Here is a 21354-nt window from a genome sequence, read left to right on the forward strand (position 1 = left end):
CAACTGCTAACTCAGTTTGAGTTACCGACTGCTTTCATCATATCAACGGCCTTGTCTCGCATCATCTTTCATACAGACAGTACCTCCCTAATATTAGCTCATCATGTTTTCCAGTATGGTTTTAAGCTTTGTGGTATACCAAAGTTACTTTTTTTTATGAAGGAGGTAAAAATGTACAAATGCAGGTCCGCGAGCGTATGCAGTCGCTATCGCGGGGACTGTAGGGATGGCTATCTCTTAATCCCTCTGCTAACCAGAGGGCAGAAGCTCGATCCACTAAAATGTCCTCCTGGACCCATACTATACCGCCTGCGGTGCTAGACACATTCTGAATGAATGACGTCCAGCACCGCATTGAGCTCCCCGGGGGTCGCACAAGGCATTCAACCCAGAATACCAAAGTTACTAAGTGCCTATAGCATGCACCAAATCACTATAACATATCAATACTGTCACAGAATTTGCTGAAGTCTACAAACTAGGAATGTTATGTAAAAGATATATACTCTATTTTGTTAAAACTATCTTCTCTTACTTTAGCTAAAGTTATATAGCGAATACGAAATGATTATTAAACCAAACCCGACTGCGCTCTATTAGGTTTACACCGTGCAGGTGTGACATTGTTTACATAGTTGATTTTTTTAACTTATCTGTAAATACTTACTAAAAAGTAGTAGTAGGTAATAAAAGTTTATTTTCGACCCTTATGTATTCAGCGTCAAGATATTTGTGGTTACGCTTGGCTAATTCACAGGTTTATATAAACCTAAAATTGCTATACATATTTATGCATACGAATTCAGGCTGCCTTGACATTTTATATATTGATGTTGGATTATAAATGAAATTTTTTGTACGACGTTTTTTTATTCTATTTATGTATGTGCTTAGGTATAGCATCTTTAACCCTGCATATACATGTATGTATTTGAAATACATATTACCCTTTTTATTACTAGAAGTCAAAATATAAAACAGTTCCTGCGGCCGCACATACGGAATGTATAATTTGCTATTTATAAAGTTTTGCTTGCATATCTTATAGCTATGTGTACGTCACCTCGTATTTCATCGCAGCCATTCATTAGTACGTAAGCAGACTGATTCAGAAGAATAAGGACTTTTCAGCCGCGCATGCGGAGTGCGGGGTTTGGGGCAAGGGAAGTTTGACTGTTTCAGGCAGCCACCGGCCAGTCAGCTCGTTCAGTCTCGCTTGTGACATGAAAGGGCGCGGTCCTCCTTACGCATCACGGTGCTCCGAGCAATGCATCACCATGAACAGCCGCCTACGATTGCATGTAATGGTAAGTTATATGATAAACGATATAATGAGAGAGAGATATATATATAGAAGTCAAAGTAAGATTTCACTGTCACATGATATAAGCTCATTTTGTTTAGAATACACTGGGTGTCGGATTCTGATGCAATTTATCCCTATTGCTTATACAATACATACATAACTCTTTTTATACCCATTTACTACCGTATAAATATCGATTTTTGTATAAAAATATAGTTAATTACAATTTTATATACATGTATTTACAGGTTTTGGTACTTGAATTTTATTCAGAATTTATTATCTTTCTTAGTTTATCGATCTAAAACAATAGTACAATCAATTTGGATTTGAAAAATAAAGAGATAATTTCATGTTTTGAGGAACGTATGTATAACGTATGTGGTCTACGAAAAAGGACAGCGTAACCTTGTTCACTTGAGGGCATGCTACGTTTGAATTCGTAGAGATTTGTAGCATCAACATAACCTAAACATGAAGTAATTGCAATTATTAAATCACAAGCTAAATTCCATTAAACCTACTTTATTTATATTGCATTGCTAATATTTTGTGAATAACTTTGGACTTACACCTTGTGTATTATCGTTACCTTCATGTTACATTTGAACTTTAAGGATTGTTAAAGGTCGGCGAAGTTACTGAAATAAAACTTCTTTAATGTACATAATCGTGAATTTACATTATTTGAACTATTTAAAATAATATTATTTTGATGTACATATTTTAAGTTTATAGTTTGAAATATTCCATAAAAAATTAGCTCAGAGCGATCTCTTTTGTGTGCAAATTATGTAATGATTAAAAATCGTGAAGCTTAGTTCTTGTTGTTTATAGTAGGTACGAGTATATACTAGTCACTGAAGATATACAATCATTTATTTTTAAATCAATTGCATGCAGTTTATAAAAGCTGTCTCTTATTAATGATAATATTGTTTTAATAAATGATGTTAGATAAGATTACGTTACTTAAATTAAAAATGTGTCAATAAGGAAGAAAAAAGACAATACTATTAGTACAATACGAGGTATTTTTACGTAGGTAATTTCCATTAAGTAGGTAACTTTAAAAAAATCAATCAGAAGTATAACTCCTGGACAAATTATAGTACATAATATATTATAAATTGTATTGGTAGGTAAATATTATGTTGTAAAACAATTATATAGACAAAATTAACCATATACATATTTATGAAATTATTCCCTAGTCGCATCATGTACAATATTATCACTAGGGAATTACTGTTAAACGAGTTTATATCCGCAATGTCGCCTGAATAGAAAATAAATAAGTATTTCAGTCAGTATCATTGTTTAATTAAAACCATTTTTATTTCATTAATCCATTTCAATTAAAGTCTTCAAAGAACTACATGTTTGATCTACCATATATAATTATTAAAATCAGTTTGTAAAAATTGTTTTCCTATTCTGGTCTTATATCTTCGTCCACTTATAACATAGCTAAAATGTACTTTGTACAGACTCGTTTATAGTTCTTTGTATATCGCTTATATACATTTTTGCTTATGATGATTTACTTCCCCATGTTTGACATGAGAACATAGACGCTCCTGTCCCCCTGACAGTTTAAAGTACAATGCTAAATAATTTTATGAGATATTATTTTTAAATCGTCCAGTCGAAAAGGCATTATTATCGACAATTTTTTTTTACCGGTTTTAGAAATATATTTTAATCGAAAGTATGCTTTATCTGATTAAACGACTATTAAAATAACTGACACGATTTTACAATTATTTGATTGTGATTTCAATGGTCAACCGATGACTTGTGGTGACCCAATAAAAGTATAATATTCTTGTAAAAAAACTGCCGAAAATCAGGTCTAAAGAATTCTCTAAGGCCCCTCGTGGCGGTTATAATAAATAATGTTCTTAACAAGAAACAAATTAAATTGACATCAGACGTTATAGTTGATGAGTTATTGCCCTCGTCAATCAGTCGTTTAAAATACTTGTAGAGTACATTGTTATTAAATAAGGAACCTGTGTTAAAATAAAACATTAGTAGTGATTAATATAACTTGAAATGTTCTGTCGAATGTGTCAAGTTTAAAGAAAAAATCAGTCTGTAACTTAAAACTAAAATTATGAACTTTTAATTCAATTTAATGGATTTTATCGACTTTTATGTACATCGATTTCTGTTGACCTGAAATGTAATAACCGCTGTAGGTACTCATAAAATTTTAAGGGCCGGTTCATTATTTAAAAAATCCGTTTAATTTCAGTTAAAAATTATTTTCTTATTAATATTTTTATTTATTTAAATCAAATTTTCCAACAATATATTATGAAATTATAACCTAATTATCTTTACATACTGTGACTGTACGTGGCCCTGCGATGACAAAGTGGGCAGTTTGTCATTTCCTTGAAGATAATATTGGATGACAAAACGATTACCATTCCGCTTCCTTCGTAAAATAAAGATCTCCTTGATTGCACCACGTAACTTTCTAAACAACGAACAAAAACGTCGACTTTAATCTATTCGTTCCAAAATTCGTCAACTTTTTTATTATTTTCTTCTTACCTCTGGACCTCCCGATTATAAGTGGGTTTTTCTATATTCTATATTACGACAATTCATTTAATTTACTGAAGAGTACGACCTGTAATTAATCATATTAATCAATATCTTTTTGCTGTCAAACAATATATGGTTTATGAGAGCCATAATGATATGAGCTCTAGAGGGATCTTGTAGCGATGTGTAGTGTGTCATTGTTGATATAATGCGCATTAAATTACGATACATACTTTAAGTTTCAGTCATAAGGTGAGGACTGACATTCTGGGTTATTCGAGCTTTTAAATATTGTCACACACACACAGCTGCTTCTTTGTTTTTGAAGAATATAGGAACTAATAATTGAGGACATAGTCAACTAGATACATCTAAAATAAGTCAACATATCTTCACATCTATTCATTTTCTTTACATTTAATTGGTTAGGCAGTTCAAGTGTTTAAGTTTGTATGACTTTCTTTATGACTCAATGTCAATGTAACACCTAGACGGAGCGTCCACAGTGAGTATCCATCGCGTTCGGTCTTGAGCCTCATATTTATGTTTTTATGGTCGGAATAAATTGCTGTTATTTAAGGTACTCTCTGGAAGACAGGAGCAGTTTTAAAAACTGGTTCCGTTTATTTTGCCTTGAATTGTTTGTGACCGCAAATGTAGCACAAAGAAGCCTGATAACTTATCAATCACGTACGGTTTTCATTAAAGTAAGTCATGAACTGACAGTCATGCACTTCATGGATTACGCGGATAATATTATCGGTTTTATCAAAATACTTTCGCGGCAATCGTCTTTTTCAAAGTTATCTTTTCCAAATGCACCGATCTTGTCACTCATTTTTCTCTGCGTCGTCAATAATAACTAGAGTTAAAATTGAAAGGAATTCCTTTTTATTTTCCACTTTCTAACTTATTAGTCTTTATTTTTTTTTATTTAAATAAACTGTAGTTAATTATTTATTTTTGTTAATAAAATATGGAAAACCATAGCTGTTTAATTATAAATTTATTTTAGCAACAATTACCTATAACCTAAGGTATTGCACGTTTTAACGCATGCGTCAAAGTTATTGATTCTAGCTACTCCTTTGAGTGATTTTTTAAAGGCTAACTTAGCAGAGGAAAATATACTGTATGTTTACACAATAAATGAAATAGACCTTATGTACTAATTCGATGTAGGTATAAAGCTCTAATTGACGATGATACTGAATGACTCCTTTATTGTTGTAGGAAAAATTTGTTTCAATTACTCGTATATGAACCTATTGAAGTATTAATGAGTTCACGCCATGGTTGTGTGAAGTGTAACTATATGATAATATTTAGTGCTCGCTTCCTATGCTGGCTGAAAATAAAGAAAGGCTAGATCTACGATTTGGGATCAAATAATTTAACAAGTCTTAAAATCTGCATCATCCGTTTGTATGTATTGTAATGATTAAAACTTGTTTTTTAACTATTTTTTTAAGATTTAATTATTTTTACAATTAAGATTAACTTTGATAAAAACATGATAACATTATACCGAAGTTTCTTAAGTTATGATATTTCTTAAAAATATTGATAGTGAGAAATTTATAATGATTTATATTATTAAAAAATAAAAACTTCTATCTCAGTAGGTAAGTGTTACGAAATATGTTTTGTGGTAATGGATCTTATGGTATGACGTTAATCTTAGAATAGCTTTCTGTATTGTTTTAATACACGTGTTTGCTGAGATATTCTATGAAAAATATTTTTGGATTATGTATATCTACACATGCAGACTGTAAATTTAGTAGAATTGTTATAAAGATGCTGCGGTAGTTTTACACACACACAAACAGGTACATTCAAACTGATTTAATTATTCATTTAGTCTCCGAAATACATGTTAGCACTAAGCCACGTACACTATAAATGTTATTTATTATAGAATATTATTTGAAAATAACCCTGGTATTTATTTAACAGATTTCTATTTGTTTAAACATAATGAAACTTCGTTTCTGTCTATACTCTTGATAAAATGACTACAAAAGTTCTCTGAAGGTCAACCCAAGGTCAGGTTTCAGGCGTCTCCATGTCTGTAAAAGTTTCAAAACAAGATTCCTGGGTAGGCGACCTGATGAGTTTTTATTATCATGAATATTCGTTATGTTTGTGAGGCAATATGTATGTAATATTGTTGGATAATATAATATTTAAGTTAGTAATCATCATGATTGAGGTTTCCAAGCTTGAGTGCTAAATTAAATAAGTGTTTGAAATAGTCAGACATCTTTTGAAAAGTAAAATCATATCTTTTTAACTTTATATCAGGTTTGATTTACATAAGGGAACAGTAAGTTTTAAGAAAATGGGTTCATTATAAATACATACATGTCAGTCCCAGAAAAAAAATAGTTTCATACCTCGAGGATTTTTGTTATAATAAGAGGTTTATATACCTGATGTCAGTTGTTTCTCGAGTTATACAACATTACTATCTGCTATGTAATTGCTTAAATTAATGGTTGATTTAATTAAATGATATCTATACGAAATTGAATAAATATGTAAAAAATATATGTAAAAGATCGTTCCTTTTATCCATAGACTTCATGTCGTCATACAACATATCTTTCTGTCTTGATTCTATAAATAAAAGTCACGAGAAACGTTTAATTACGTCTTTCGTACGTATTCAATAACAGGGATGTGGGATTTTATCGATTGTTTAATTTTACGTATGAAGAATATAAAATGCAGGTTAAAGTCTCAATTTAATAATACAACGCGAAAAATTTAAATTAGAAATTAAAAAAAGGAAACGTCTTGCTAAATATTTACTTTAAAACCTATAAGCGACAAGTACGTTCCAACAAAGAAAATATACCTATGTACCAGTAAAATAACAATTCTACTAAAATTCCCTTTTAAATTCATAAATTTAAATTTCAATTGAAAGAGAAATAATAGAGACAGACAGGCTAATTACGTGATTGTTTAAAAGCTTTATATTAGTGGTGTTTATTTGATATCGTGTAAACAATGACATATTTCAGTATAATTAATGTACCTAGGCAATTAAAGAGTAAGACATTGATATCTGTGTCCACTCGTAAATCGTACTGCGTGCCAAACAATGAATGCTTTTAAATGCTATCGGGCAAACTCAATATCGAAGAAGTACCGAGATAAATCATACACAAAACGTCACAATCAAAATTTTATGAAATAATTATCCTAACTTATGATTAGGTCAAGACAACACATATTTGGTTAATCTATTTGTCACTTGATTTGAAAAAAACTTTTAAGAAAGATAATATGTAGTTTTACAATTTAGGGAATTTAGTTGTTTTCAGTAACATCAGTATAATAATTGTGTTAGTAATTGAACTACGATTTAATTATTTTAGAAGCTAATGTCATCTTCTTTAAATCCTGGACCAATGATCAAAACAATGACTGTAAACTAATAAACCACGTGGAGAGCTCATATTGTTATCTGTAAGGACTTTTAAGCAGGTGTCAAATCGCGTGGCCATTGATCGGTGGGCGGGCGGCGAGAAATCCGTCCGCCCACGTGTCTGCTGACACCGAGAATAGCCAGTCCGCCCTGAGCCAGCGACACGTTCACATTTATGCGTAGTTTTTTACGCAAACTGAAGTGCCTTGATAAAGCAATATTTTAATCTTATAGGTGTTATGTTTAAGATATTCGATTACAATAGTTATTTGAAAGTGTGATTTTTTATTGTTTAATAGTGTGACATTGCTAGGTCGCGTGTGTTGAAATTAATTGGATCAGTTTGGCTGAAGTTTATTCAGTTTAGTCGGCACTGGCGCCGGCGCCCGCGCAACAGCCGCATCGAGGTCGTGTATGCGATGCGATGCGCGACAAAATTGCCGATCTCCTTAGCAAATCAGTACGCGCGCCAGCGCATACGGCCAATACGGAAAAATTTCAGAATGGCAGAGTTTCTCCTATTTTCTTCTCAGATGAAGGTCAATAGTAATTTGAATTGATTATATAATTTGAATGGTAATTTTGTGAGGATAAAACAATTAGCTGATGTAAAGGAAGAAAAATTATATCTTCGGTTTCTTGCTTTATCTTTTAGTATAACGCTTCACTGAATCTATATTATCTTGCAATTTTTTTACCCAATGCAAAATACTTCAGAGTCATAGCGAATGCGAAAAATACATTACGTGAATGGTAAATACGCTTTATAATTCAATATGGTTGATTGGGCCAGCTCCCAAAAAATCTTCTGTGGTTTATCTAGTTTTGTATATTCTGTTGTGACTGTAATTTATTATCTAAACGAACAGTTATGTGTATCTGACTTATTCCTGGACCCTGATGAATGTCGGCGCGTGACGGTCGACGTCAGTCAAAAATTTTCGCATAAATCTCATAATTTATTAGTTGTTTTATTCACCTACTGAAGCTTTGCAACACTGTACAAAGTGAAAAACTAAATTTCTAACTAAAAATATTTTTAACTAGTTAGCAATATAACTTATAATGTATTGCGGTAAATAATAGATATTTAATAAGCATTTTTTTAAATTCTATTATTTTCGTGTTAAACTGAAAATATTAATTGCGATTATAATAACAACTTGTTTTAATCATGTAAAGTAATTATGGAAATTATTTTATTGGGCCCTTGGATAATTTATAAAAAAAGCTATTTTAGTCCGGGACACTAATAAGAAAAATATATATAGACTTTGTGCATTATACGATCCACTTTGTAAATGATTTATTCAAATATTGGTTCGTAATTCTCATTGCATACGTGATGTTTAACATTATGTTTTGATTACGTAGCGTTTGTGTTTCGAAATATGTTGGCTAGGATCAAATGTAGACGCGTCAACGAAATTCGAGACCTTTACAAAATGTAATTTGTACTTGGAGCAATTATAATGATCTCTATTTTGTCGTCGTCGTCTTATGTGTAACGCCATAAACAATATTATACTGTCTACTAATGTCCAGTGTGTAACTGATTCCTAGTAGGCTAAAAAATTACAATGAAGCTTAGTGAAACGTTAGATAACAATAGCCTTTTAAACTAAAATCGAAATACTCATTTATAAAAATCTAATTCTGGCAGGATTTTATAGTCAGTGTTTCACTGAAGTTTGCTTTGTTTTACCCAGTAATTCCACTTTTGATGTAGTTAAAAAAGTATAAGAAAGCTATACATGAATCTACCTACGTAATAGCTACGTGGAAAAAGAAGTAGGTACCTAATGAAAAGTAAACTTAGCGACACGGATTAACACGTCATTCCATTAACTACGTAAAAAAACAAAAATATTCCAGATTTTATTTTCGCTATTGTAAACTATGTATCACATAATCCTAAATTCTTGGCAAGAATCGTTGTAATTGTTTTTGATCGAAGACCATTAAGAGACGATTTATGGCTTCTACAAACTAAATAGTCTCAGCAATGGCGTTTGTTTTAATCGCAAATAAATACGTAAAATACCTATGGACGATTGTCTGAAATGTAAATTACAATAATCGGAGATCTATATTTTAAAATGTGCAGACTTAAAATGATGAATGATAGTCAAAACTAAGTATAAATGAGAATATATAATTTAAATCAATAGACAGTTATACAAAGATTTACGATAAGTGATCATCGAAGATTTAAATAAATGTACAAAGAACAGATACAAATTATTATATGTTGACTAAGATATGTTTTTAGTCCACATCATATATATGTATTCGAATTTTCCTTCTGTCAGTAACTTGCTTTTAGACGTGACCTTTGGCTGATACAACGTATATTTTTTTTATCTGAAGCAGTAAAACTTGAATGGGTGTACTAGTAGTATGGAGTTAGATGCGTTTTTTTAAGTAAACGGTGGGGAAATAAAAAAATACAGTCTATCTTTTCCATACTTTTTTTTTAATTTCGAAGGGTAAAACTTAAATGGGATATGTTTAGTCTTGCCAATATAAAATTGAACCAAAGTGATACCCAGTGCAATATGATTTCAGGGAGCGCACGCGAAGGCGGATTGGTATGGCGCGGGTGTTCCGCCGGCTGCGACGCCGAAGACGGCACGACGGGAACTCTCACCGACGGAAACGCCAACCCAGGAGACAAGGTATTTTCAGCCCAAAAGTTAACCGGTTAAAAGTCATTTTACGTTCTTTTAAATCTGCTCAAACAAGACTGGTTATTTACTCACACATCTAATAAAGTAGATGATTAAAATATAGTTTTAAAAGTTAATGTAATACGTATAAATGTATCGAAAGTATACAGAAAACAGTATTTTATTATATTCCTTTCCCTATGTGTAGGGAGATCGTAAAGAAACTTATTTTTGATAAAATTAAAGACAATTTCATTACACTTATAACAACCAACCAAGTTAATTAGTAGAAATTTAATATATCTTAAATTTCTACTAATTAACTTACTAAAACCTATATACATCAATTAATTTATATTGGCAAACAATGTAGGCAAATGAGTCCGATAAATTACGAGCCTTGACCAAGTTCTACAAATACGTGTGTATGCTTCGATTCAAATTTTCCCACGCTTTACGTATTAACATTTTGCAGCTTTAAAGTTCGAACAACGTTATTTATTTCACCTGCGTGGCCCATGTTAATTAGTCCATGTGACGTATACTGTATTACGCCTGGACATCCGGCTTTTCTTTTCAAGGACAAAGCAGTACGATTATCTTATTTGAGTAACGATGGGACTTTATGCTCTCATGATAATAAACGTATTTTATCTTAAGATAGCTGATATGAATACAGTTTCCGCGCTAAACAAAAAATTGTCCAAAACCAAATATTTATAACGAATGGAATATATTGTTATTAGTATTGTTACACCGTTTAGGACTCATAAGTATGATTTTGACACTCTTGCAATTATATTCAAAATGTAGGTGTGTAAAATACTTACTTGAATTTTGTTTACCAGTTGGAGGGGTCGGACGCAGCTCCGGACGACCCTGTTCACCTCAAGAGACGGGTGGGACTCTTCAGTGGGGTGGCTCTAATCGTCGGAACTATGATTGGTTAGTAGCCAGATGAATATTTAACCTGTATAGTTAAATAAAAGTCCAGATTTTTTTGTCTAACTGTCTAAAACTACTAATGAATATGCATAATAATAGTCTATACTAAGTGCATTTAATGTAAGAATTCTTCGTTCAATACGATACGAAGACACTATACGCCTTATAACAAACAAACAACATGTAAAAATGATAGAACTTCATGTATCGAAAAAGTGAGACTAAATACAGTTACTAATCTTCATGATTAATTAACGGAATTTAATTTCAATATTTGCTAAAGTTTACCTTTAAACTGATATATTTAAAATAGATTATTATCAAGACAAAAAGAGCCACTTATCTATATATATAAAAATCAATTGCTGTTCGTTAGTCTCGCTAAAACTCGAGAACGGCTGAACGGATTTATCTTATCTTGGTCTTGAATTATTCGTGGAGGTCTAGGGAAGGTTTAAAAGGTGAGAAAAATTCGAATAATTGCCGGGAAAATCCTCAAAACAGCATTTTTCTATTTCCCATACAAACGTTTTCTAAATAAAATGGAGAGTTGAATTCTAAATGAATGGTAAGTCCGTTGGAATCATCGGTATCCGCGGGATCAAGACATCCTCTCCTTTGTATTTTCCTTTTATGATTGTCGCCTCAATGACGTTATTCATCAGTCTTTTCACAGCCAGTCTTCTTCCATTGCATAGTCGAGGTTGATTAATGTTACGCAGCATGATGACAACTGATCCTACTTTTAACTGCAAATTGTGAGGTGGCAATCCAGGCAATTCCAGTGAATTTAAAAACTCAGTGGGATAGTTGATTACGTCATCCTGGTTCATTACGGTGTCGACTGATTTGAAGGAAACCATAATTTAATTTGTCTTTATTATTATTGATTTATCTTTCGATTTCTATAAAAAATAATCGGACAGAGTAACAACTTAAGTTAGCTAAAATAAAAAAATAATCGGACAGAGTAACAACTGAAGTTAGCTAAAATTGTGTTTATTTATGTACTATGTATTTTGAGACTAGGCAATTTTGTCGCGTTCGCGATTCACTTTCACTTTTGTTGAGTTTCAGAACGCGATATTAGGTACTCCAACGCGCACGCGAATTTGAACTTTATGCAGCGGTAATAAATTACAAATTGACTCTCCATTTTATTTAGAAAACGTTTGTATGGGAAATAGAAAAATGCTGTTTTGAGGATTTTCCCGGCAATTATTCGAATTTTTCTCACCTTATAAACCTTCCCTAGACCTCCACGAATAATTCAAGACCAAGATAAGATAAATCCGTTCAGCCGTTCTCGAGTTTTAGCGAGACTAACGAACAGCAATTGATTTTTATATATATAGATGTATGCCTGAGAGATTTTACTTTTTTCTTTCCTGGGAAAATGTATAGCCTTACCGCTATTTATTGAAAACCCCTCGTAAAATGCATTCATCTCACTAAAAATAATAAGATATTCTGTTTTAAACTTTTTAATTTACCTACTAAATAGCAATAGGGTTAGGCGGAAAACGTTCTGGAAGTGTTGAAGGAGTGTCATGCTGTTGGTTCGCCGTCCATGAACAGCCTCACCACCATAAGGCTCGTATAGAAATAGCTTGACTGGCTGGATAAACATATTGGTATTGTGGCAGATATTGAGGTGATTCGAGTGGAGATTTGTATTCTTCCTCGACATTCGATGATGGAGCTGCAGCAAGTATTATTACGATCTGTTTATAGATGTTTATGTATGTTATGAAGTTTCTAAATGGGATAGAAGATAAAAGTTAATTTTAAATAGCGAATTCCTCCTTTTATGCGCTGAAGCAGGACCTGGTATTGGGAAGGTACCTTATTGGCCAGTTAATTACTATAAATATTATTGTAGATTCTATGTTACATTCTACCTACGCAGGTTAGGTTAGGTAAGGATACAAAATTCCATACACAAAAGAACTTAAATTAAGTTCCTATCAATCTAATGAAATCATAATATATGTATACATAATGCATAGTTATAAATTGAACATATTATATAACTATAAAGTTGAATATAGTTGAGAGTTCACGATAAATAAGTAATAGGAGAACTTGCTGGAATTGTTCGCGAGTTGTTTAACGCAATATAATAATTTTACAAGTTGCTGTCACTCTGTCACTCTGACAGTTGTTCGTCACCGCTGTTTACTTCACAACTGTCTGGTGCGACTAATTCCCTTGTTACAATTATTATAAACCCAGGAGCTTTGGGAATTGTTATAACGAGCTCCTAAATAATTATTACTTTAAATGAAAATTGTGAAGGGTTATTTGAGCGGCTTTGAAGGATTAAGTTTCCTTAAAGTAAATTTGGATATTCTTAAAATAGCTGATAATCATTTAGCTACTTGTTGGTTAAAGACTTCCATCACGTGACAATATACAAAAGTGTCACGATGAGTGTCTAGAGCCAAGTCTCATAAAAATAATAAAAACCCAAATTTTGTATTGAATTTGATTTAGGTGCGAAAATATTTTACATCACTACATAGTATAAAACAAAGTCACTTTCTCTGTCCCTATGTCCCTTTGTATGCTTAAATCTTTGAAACTACGCAACAGATTTTGATGCGGTTTTTTTAAATAGATAGAGTGATTCAAGAGGAAGGTTTATATGTATAATAAAATCCATTAAATAGTGGAGAAGTACTGTTATTTTTGAGGTTTCTAATGTGATGTCGTAAATAATTACATTTTTTCCGCTTACATTGCAAACGCAGGCTGAACCCTACGAGTTTTATCAAAATAATGTACTAAGTATTGTACACATTGAAAAGGTCTACAGAAAAGTCCATGATGGTATATGTCTATCTCTTATGGATAACCCACATTTTCAACATACATAACGTTCACAGATTTTCTGTAGTGTATTTAGTTTCAGCATTGCACCCGTGCGAAGCCGGGGCGGGTCGCTAGTAATTAAATAAATATAATTCGACAAATAAGAAATACTATTATTTTACTTAGTTTTACCGTAAGTTCCGTAACATAGTTTGATTTGATAGTTCTAATTTAAATGATGTTTTTTTAACAAGGCGTCTTAAGTTTTTTTAGTTAATAATAATAAAATAATAATAATAATGGATTAATGTAAAATAATTGCATTAAGAAGGTATTATTTTTTTTCCTTACTTTATAGAGATAATACCTAATATGTAATTCGGTTGAAAGAAGATATCTTTATAAGCAAGAATATTCACTAATCAAATTTCCTGTGTTTTAAAAATACATATGTGCCATGAATCGACCGAAATATGACTCCAGTCTTTATATACATATAATTATATGCCGCTACAAAATGCAATTTACCTGTTGATTACTACTACGTGATTATATTAATTTTATAATCTTTCCAGTTATTATATTCCTATTAAAGTAATCTTTATCAACGAACTTATTTTACCAATTATATTATTGTAAATATGTATATGTAAATATTTATTATATAATATATATATACACACATATAATAATATGTTAATTATACATATAGATAATATATGCAATATATAATGATGGGGGCCGTGCAAGTAATACGTAAGCAAATTTACTGCAATTTATCCCCCCCTCCCTTCATCTTTTTCTAGCAAAAGTAAGCAAAACTCTCAAAAGTACATTAAGACGTATTAATTTATTGTAGGAATCCTCAAAAATACATTTCGTGCGTAATATGTGTAAAAAGTAAATAATTACTGTTGACGTAATCACAAAATAAGAAAATCAAAGTCCCCCCTCTACCCCTATGGTGCTTACGTTATAATTGAACGACCCCATATTAAAAAAACCTATTCTAAACGCTCAACCAAAAATAATATAACTGTTGGATAAGATTTTATTTAATGTTAGAATTTACGAGGCTAGTACTAATAGTAACATTAACTAACTTTGGTTTTGTTTCAGGATCTGGTATATTCGTCTCGCCCTCTGGGCTTCTGGAGCGCACTGGCTCAGTGGGCATAAGCTTCATAATATGGATGTCTTGTGGCCTACTCTCATTGCTTGGTAATTACAATGAACATAATCTCCAAATTATACATGGTTAAGTAAAGCAAACATATGATTCATTCAAAGAAAATTTGTGATTACACTCACAGAAAGAGGTACCTAGTAGATATAAAAAAAACATCAGCCTAATTGCACTCTTATAAATTCAGTACTCTTTTGTCTATTTTCATCACATCGTAAACTCAATTTAAAAAAAATACACAAAAGAGTACTTTAGTTAAAAGACTGTAATTAGATTGATTTAGTTTTTTTTTAAACTTACGTTGAGACTCGGTCGTCTTTTTTTAAATCAAACATATTAATCATCTGCTTCTTTTGTAGAAATTAAATAAAACCAATCATACTTATGCAATTTTTTACACGGTGATGTTTGTTCAGGGGCGCTCGCATATGCTGAATTGGGGACAATGAACACGTCATCCGGTGCTGAGTATGCATATTTTATGGACGCTTTTGGAGGGCCACCTGCATTTTTGTTTTCATGGGTATGAAAAATTTACAATGTTTTAGCATATAGTCTGTCGAAGGTGCATAGATATCTATAAAATTTTCAATGTGAATAACTGTATATAACTAGTATTACTATTATTATTAAACTGATAAATGAATACTGAATACTCGTAAAACAGATAAATGTTTCTTCCGGACAAAAGAGGTGCTTTAGTTAAAAGAACATACCTAATCAGATTGATTTTGTTTATGGTCCTTTAATGGGTTTAAGAATTAAAAAATATACGGATAATGAAATGCTTTTCTAGGTTTCGACACTGGTTCTGAAGCCCTCGCAAATGGCGATTATTTGCCTAAGTTTTGCGAAATATGCGGTCGAGCCGTTCGTCTCTGAATGCGAACCCCCGGACACACTCGTAAAACTTGTGGCTGTTATTGCTATTGGTAAGACCTGACTTTGTATGAAAATAATTAAAATTTTATTTGAACTAGAACAATGCAAAAATATATTCAGATAATAAATACACGATAATCGTTTTACCGCAATTTCTATGTAGCGTTCGCCGAATATTATATTTTCTTAAATTTATGATGCTCCACTTTCATTCTTTTTTCTGTCCATCTTTTTTTTAAATTAGGGAAATTACTGAATTGTAAAATCTGTTAGGTATTTTTATGTTTAGTATTTTAAATGCCTAGTCACACTGTTTTTATCCTATAGGTTTAATAAACGTGGGGATATACATTTATACTAAATTTCTATTAACTTTTCAGTGATGATATTGGCTGTAAACTGCTATAGCGTAAACTTAGCGACGAACGTGCAAAACATCTTTACAGCGGCGAAGTTAGTGGCCATAGCAATCATCGTTTGTGGAGGAGCTTACAAACTCATACAAGGTAATAAAAGCCTTTGAATAGGCGTGGTGTGTAATCATCTTCCATCGTTTGAGTAATATATACCTGTATTCAGTTAATTCTGAACGAATATACCTATTGATTACACGTGTTACCGCAGCTTGATTTCTGTGTCAGTCGATACGAAGTCATTTCTTAATTAAGTGCTATTTGTGGTAAAGCATATTCAAAGTCAATTCAATTAATGTTTTACCAAGTCCTCAGTTTCATAATAGCTGAATCGTAGCCGAGATAGCTACAAAAAGTTTAGGGTTTAAATCTTTATAGAGTAATTCGCATAGTAAGGGAATTATATGCTATAAATATAAGAGGTATTTTTGGCGATATATCTTAAAATAGTGTAGAACCTCCTCCTTTGATAATTAACCTCCTAAACCTACATAACTTAATAATCATATTTAACGTAAAATCATCGACTTCATCATTAACATAATCATAATGGGGGAATACTTGATGTAGACTGACAGCAGTTGTGTCCGTATGGTGCAGGTAATACGCGACATTTACAGGAGCCCAACTTCGCCAGTAGTACGGCGACTCTGGGCAACATTGCCACCGCATTCTACACCGGCCTTTGGGCCTATGACGGTTGGAACAATCTCAACTATGTTACTGAAGAAATAAAGAATCCATCCAAGTAAGAAATATTTATTAACTAAATAAATAATGCTGTTTATTACTACAATCCTTAACTAAAAAATAATTGTCTTGAATATTTCTCTCGTATCGCTAAAAGCATTCGCCCGAAGATATGCTATAAATTTGATAAAATATGCAACCAAAAATTGTTCCTATTTTTAATAATTAACTAGATAGTTTTATAAAACAACAAAGTGCGGCACCACTAATATTGTCTTCGGGATCCTTACAGCTTTAATTAATTCTAGGAACCTACCGTTGAGCATCATAATCGGTATCCCATTGGTGACATTATGCTACGCACTTGTAAACGTATCATACTTGGCCGTGATGTCGGTCAGTGAGATGACGGATAGTGAGGCCGTAGCAGTTACTTTCGGCAATCGGCTACTGGGTCCTATGGCTTGGCTCATGCCTTTGGCCGTCACTATATCCACTTTTGGCTCGGCAAACGGCACTTTGTTTGTAGCAGGAAGGTAAGACATTGTATTTAATTTGCCAAGCTTAACATGCCAAGTTAAAATTAAAAATTAATGGCCTAATTGAAAGATAAATATCACATGTTGAGAAAAGATTTGTGTTATGTTTATAAAATAAAAGGATTGAGAACGGTCATTGTATTGTTAATTTGTTTAATTATTTTCTACGTGAGCCAAAATCTCTTAGAGTTATAAAATCTTTATTTCGGCTGCTATTATTTTACATATTTTTATATGGATTCGCACCGTCTATCACTTCAACACACACAACTCAAACAAATAAAACAGGATAAAAGAAATACCAAGACATAACAACAATGAATGAGAATATTTTATACCGTCAGACATTTAGCACGCCAAACGTATCTCAGAATAATCACTAAAAACCTAATATTTTTTGACAACTGCATAATAAAAATTTACTCAGTTCATCCGTCAAAATAGTATTGTTTAAAGTTCTATATTATAAGCATAATGAATGCTATTATAAATAATTCGTTCCGCAGGTTGTGTTTCGCAGCATCCCGTGAAGGTCATCTGTTAGATATACTATCGTATGTGCATGTGCGTCGCTTTACCCCCGCGCCTGGACTGATTTTTCATGTAAGTATATCTAATTCTTTTTCTTCGCCTTTTTCATGCAAGCCTTAGCATAATTTGACGAACCAAAGTGTTCTTTCGTTAATTCAGTGCAATAAGACTAATTTAGTTTTTATTTATGAAAAAGGGGTTAAGAATGATGAGTAAAGCGTACCCGTAAACATAAACTTTAGTTACGTAAAATAGTATAGACTATAATATAGTTATTAAATAGATAATTATTGCTAGAGTGCTGCTTTAGTTTTTTATACAAAAGTATTATTAGTTATTTCTATTTGTGCAGTATGTATGTTATGAGCTGTGAGGACCTAGTGGCGTGTGATTCTCATGCGACCCTTTATAATTTTTATCAGTGAGGAAACCGGCATGTCTTAGACCCAAAAAGTCAACGACGTGTGTCAGACCCAGAAGGCTGATCACCTCATGTCCGTTAGAAAAAATTAAAGGTGTAGCGCCATTTTTTTATGTCTATCTTGTTGGTTAATTATTTCATTTTATCTTTCGTACATACCTATAGCTCAGTTTACCTTTAAATTATTTTCAAAATATTTTCAGCCATGATATTTTAAAATTTATACTATGAAAATTTTATCATAACTGCCGTCATGACTAGATCGTCGTCAAATAGATTAATTTCGAATTGCTTATCGTAATAAAAAGAAAATATAACTAACGCCGTAATGAAGTTGCTCATAACTTCTCTCTGTGAAGAATGGGATTTTTTTATTTTCTCACACATTATTTTTTATAGTCTTTGATTGCGGTCGCAATGGTGCTATATGGTACCATAGACTCCCTGATCGACTTCTTCTCGTTCACTGCGTGGATATTCTACGGAGGTGCTATGTTGGCACTTATAGTTATGAGGAAGACAAAGCCACATGCGCCCAGGCCTTACAAGGTACGATACACAAAGAGTATTTTAATACAATTTTCATTCGCATTTACGTGCAGGCCAAGTCCGGATAACATTCGTGGTCATTTTTGATTTAACACCTATTTCCATATATACAAAGGAAATGAAAATTATATAGATAGTATATAACGCTGTGATTAGTTTTTACAGTTTATATTATTTTAGTATATTCGTAATTTGTCGCTCGTAGGTACGAAACATAACAACAAAAAAAGGTTGTAACGCAAAAAAGCCAGTGATAAAAAAATTTGAATTTTTTTGGCCTTTTAAAGTTCCGTGAGTACCTATTGAATTTTGCATAAGGTATTTAATATATTTTTTTCAACAGGTGCCAATTATTATCCCATACATCGTACTTATAGTATCGACATACCTCGTGGTAGCCCCAATCATAGACAAACCGCAATGGGAGTATCTGTATGCGACTGGATTTATCTTTGGCGGTCTACTTGTTTATATCCCCTTTGTGAAATGGGGGTACTCTCTGCCATTTATGGGTAAGTAAATCTTCAGAAATTAAACTAAACGAGTATTTGGTTTATTTCGGTTTTAAACATCCTGTGCCTAGGCTGAACACGTCAAACTATCGATCCCTCGCCTGGTACTATCCTAACGCACGTTAACAATTTATATTTAATTTAATTGTACCCACATAATTCTGACAAACTATTTTATACCCCTTTCAAATTATTTATATGAGACAAGAGTTTAATCAATAAAAATATGTTCCTTTCAGACAAGATAACGGTGTTTCTACAGATGGTAATGGAAGTAGTGCCGACATCGACAACTTTCGAATACTAGGTAGTCTAAGCCAGACGTTAAAAAGGCGTTATATTTACAAGATTTTATTTTTGCAAAATCCCACTATACAAGTGGATAATAAAGAGCTCAAAATATCCACCAAATATAAAACAAAGGTTCATTTTTAATATTTTTGACTGATAAGTATTTGTTCCTTTATAGTATTTTCGAAAATTTACGTATTTAAAATATTTTATAATATTGTTGATTTTATAAAAATATTTCTCTCATGTTGTTTTAGTTGTTCAAATTAAACTATTGTAAACTTGTTAAGCTTCAATAGTAAGATTTTATCTATAAGCATTAATCAATTCATTAGTTTGCACGAATCATTCCTGAGAGGTCATACAAAAACAGGGTTTAAAATTAAAGCTTCGAAGATCTATATTCTTGTAATATGTGTAAAAGTGTACATATTATAAAATTTTCTCTGCAAAAGTTCGAAGGGTCTCCGATATTTCCATCAGGTCCTCAAATTTATTTGATAAATATCGCATTTATAAAATCTTCCGTAACATTTTATTCAAATTGCATCAATTAAAAAATATTCAAGTGAATTACGAGTTAAAAAGTTTAAAAAAATGTTTCAACTCCTAACGTATTCATTTATCATATAATATGGTCTTTATTGAGAACTTTACTCTTGAAATTTAGCAGAGAAAAAGTTGATGCAGGGGTCTTAACCAGATCAGTGGTAGCAACGATTTATGTATTTTAAAGCCACGTTTACGACATTTTTAAAATAGCAATTGTATGTGATATCATAGCCCCTGGTAAAATTAAGATTTCTGCTTGTTCATATTTCGTGTAACTATGAGTGATTGTGCTAAGCTCATAGTTTGTAGTTCCCATCTGCTTTCATTAGGTTAGATTTTTTTAGATGAGGTATAGTGCTTTGTCGAGTATGCAAATCATAGCTTTTTGGTAAGAGATAGAAACAAATACATTTGTTTTTAGACTTAGGCAAAATATTCGTAATTAACATTGAAGCGACACACAGTTGCATAATTGAATATCTTTCCCCTGTATAAGACTAAATAATTAGTTATTGCGGATGGCAAGTTTTGCGACCGGTAAAAATTGGTCCTATCATTCCTTACCGGGGCACCACTTTGTCGTCCAGGTTGTATTTTTATTTTGTAAGTTTTTAATGTGTGAAGTAGGTAGGAGATTAAAATTTCGCTACATTGCGTTAATAGTTGCCAATCATTGCCAATAAATTTGCATCAAATGTGGCTTGTTACAAATATGCTAGTTTTGCATAGAAAAATAAAAAAACAATAAATATTTTCGATGGGCACATACAAGTACACACCTAACGATGTGATATTGTTATGGGTAAAACGGAATGGTTTTATTTTGTGTACAGAAATATCATTATATACTTCTATACCTAAAAAAACAGATTTATTTATTGTTATGTAATATACTGTCATTTGATTAAATGAAATTTTAAAATAAAGACATTTGAAAATAGCATCGTGCATTTTATTTAACCCTTAACATATTTAATTTGTATCATAAGACTTCTAGTAAATTCTTAAAACATTAATTCAAAAAGAGAGACTGTCAGATACTACTAGTATCCTAAC

General features: G+C 31.9%; 1 protein-coding gene across 1 annotated transcript; it reads left to right on the forward strand.

The window, feature by feature from the left end:
* The first annotated feature begins 1162 nt into the window (after positions 1 to 1162).
* LOC110993741 (b(0,+)-type amino acid transporter 1) lies at positions 1163 to 21230 on the forward strand. The gene is made up of 13 exons (XM_022260104.2): positions 1163 to 1307; positions 9873 to 9982; positions 10822 to 10918; positions 14852 to 14953; positions 15335 to 15441; positions 15715 to 15850; positions 16181 to 16306; positions 16814 to 16961; positions 17212 to 17439; positions 17949 to 18045; positions 18794 to 18943; positions 19287 to 19455; positions 19695 to 21230. Exons 1-13 carry the CDS (start codon positions 1268 to 1270, stop codon positions 19760 to 19762), a joined length of 1578 nt encoding a protein of 525 aa, XP_022115796.2. The 5' UTR covers positions 1163 to 1267; the 3' UTR covers positions 19763 to 21230.
* Positions 21231 to 21354: the final 124 nt, after the last annotated feature.

This window comes from Pieris rapae, chromosome 12, assembly GCF_905147795.1.
Source record: "Pieris rapae chromosome 12, ilPieRapa1.1, whole genome shotgun sequence".
NCBI lineage: Eukaryota > Metazoa > Arthropoda > Insecta > Lepidoptera > Pieridae > Pieris > Pieris rapae.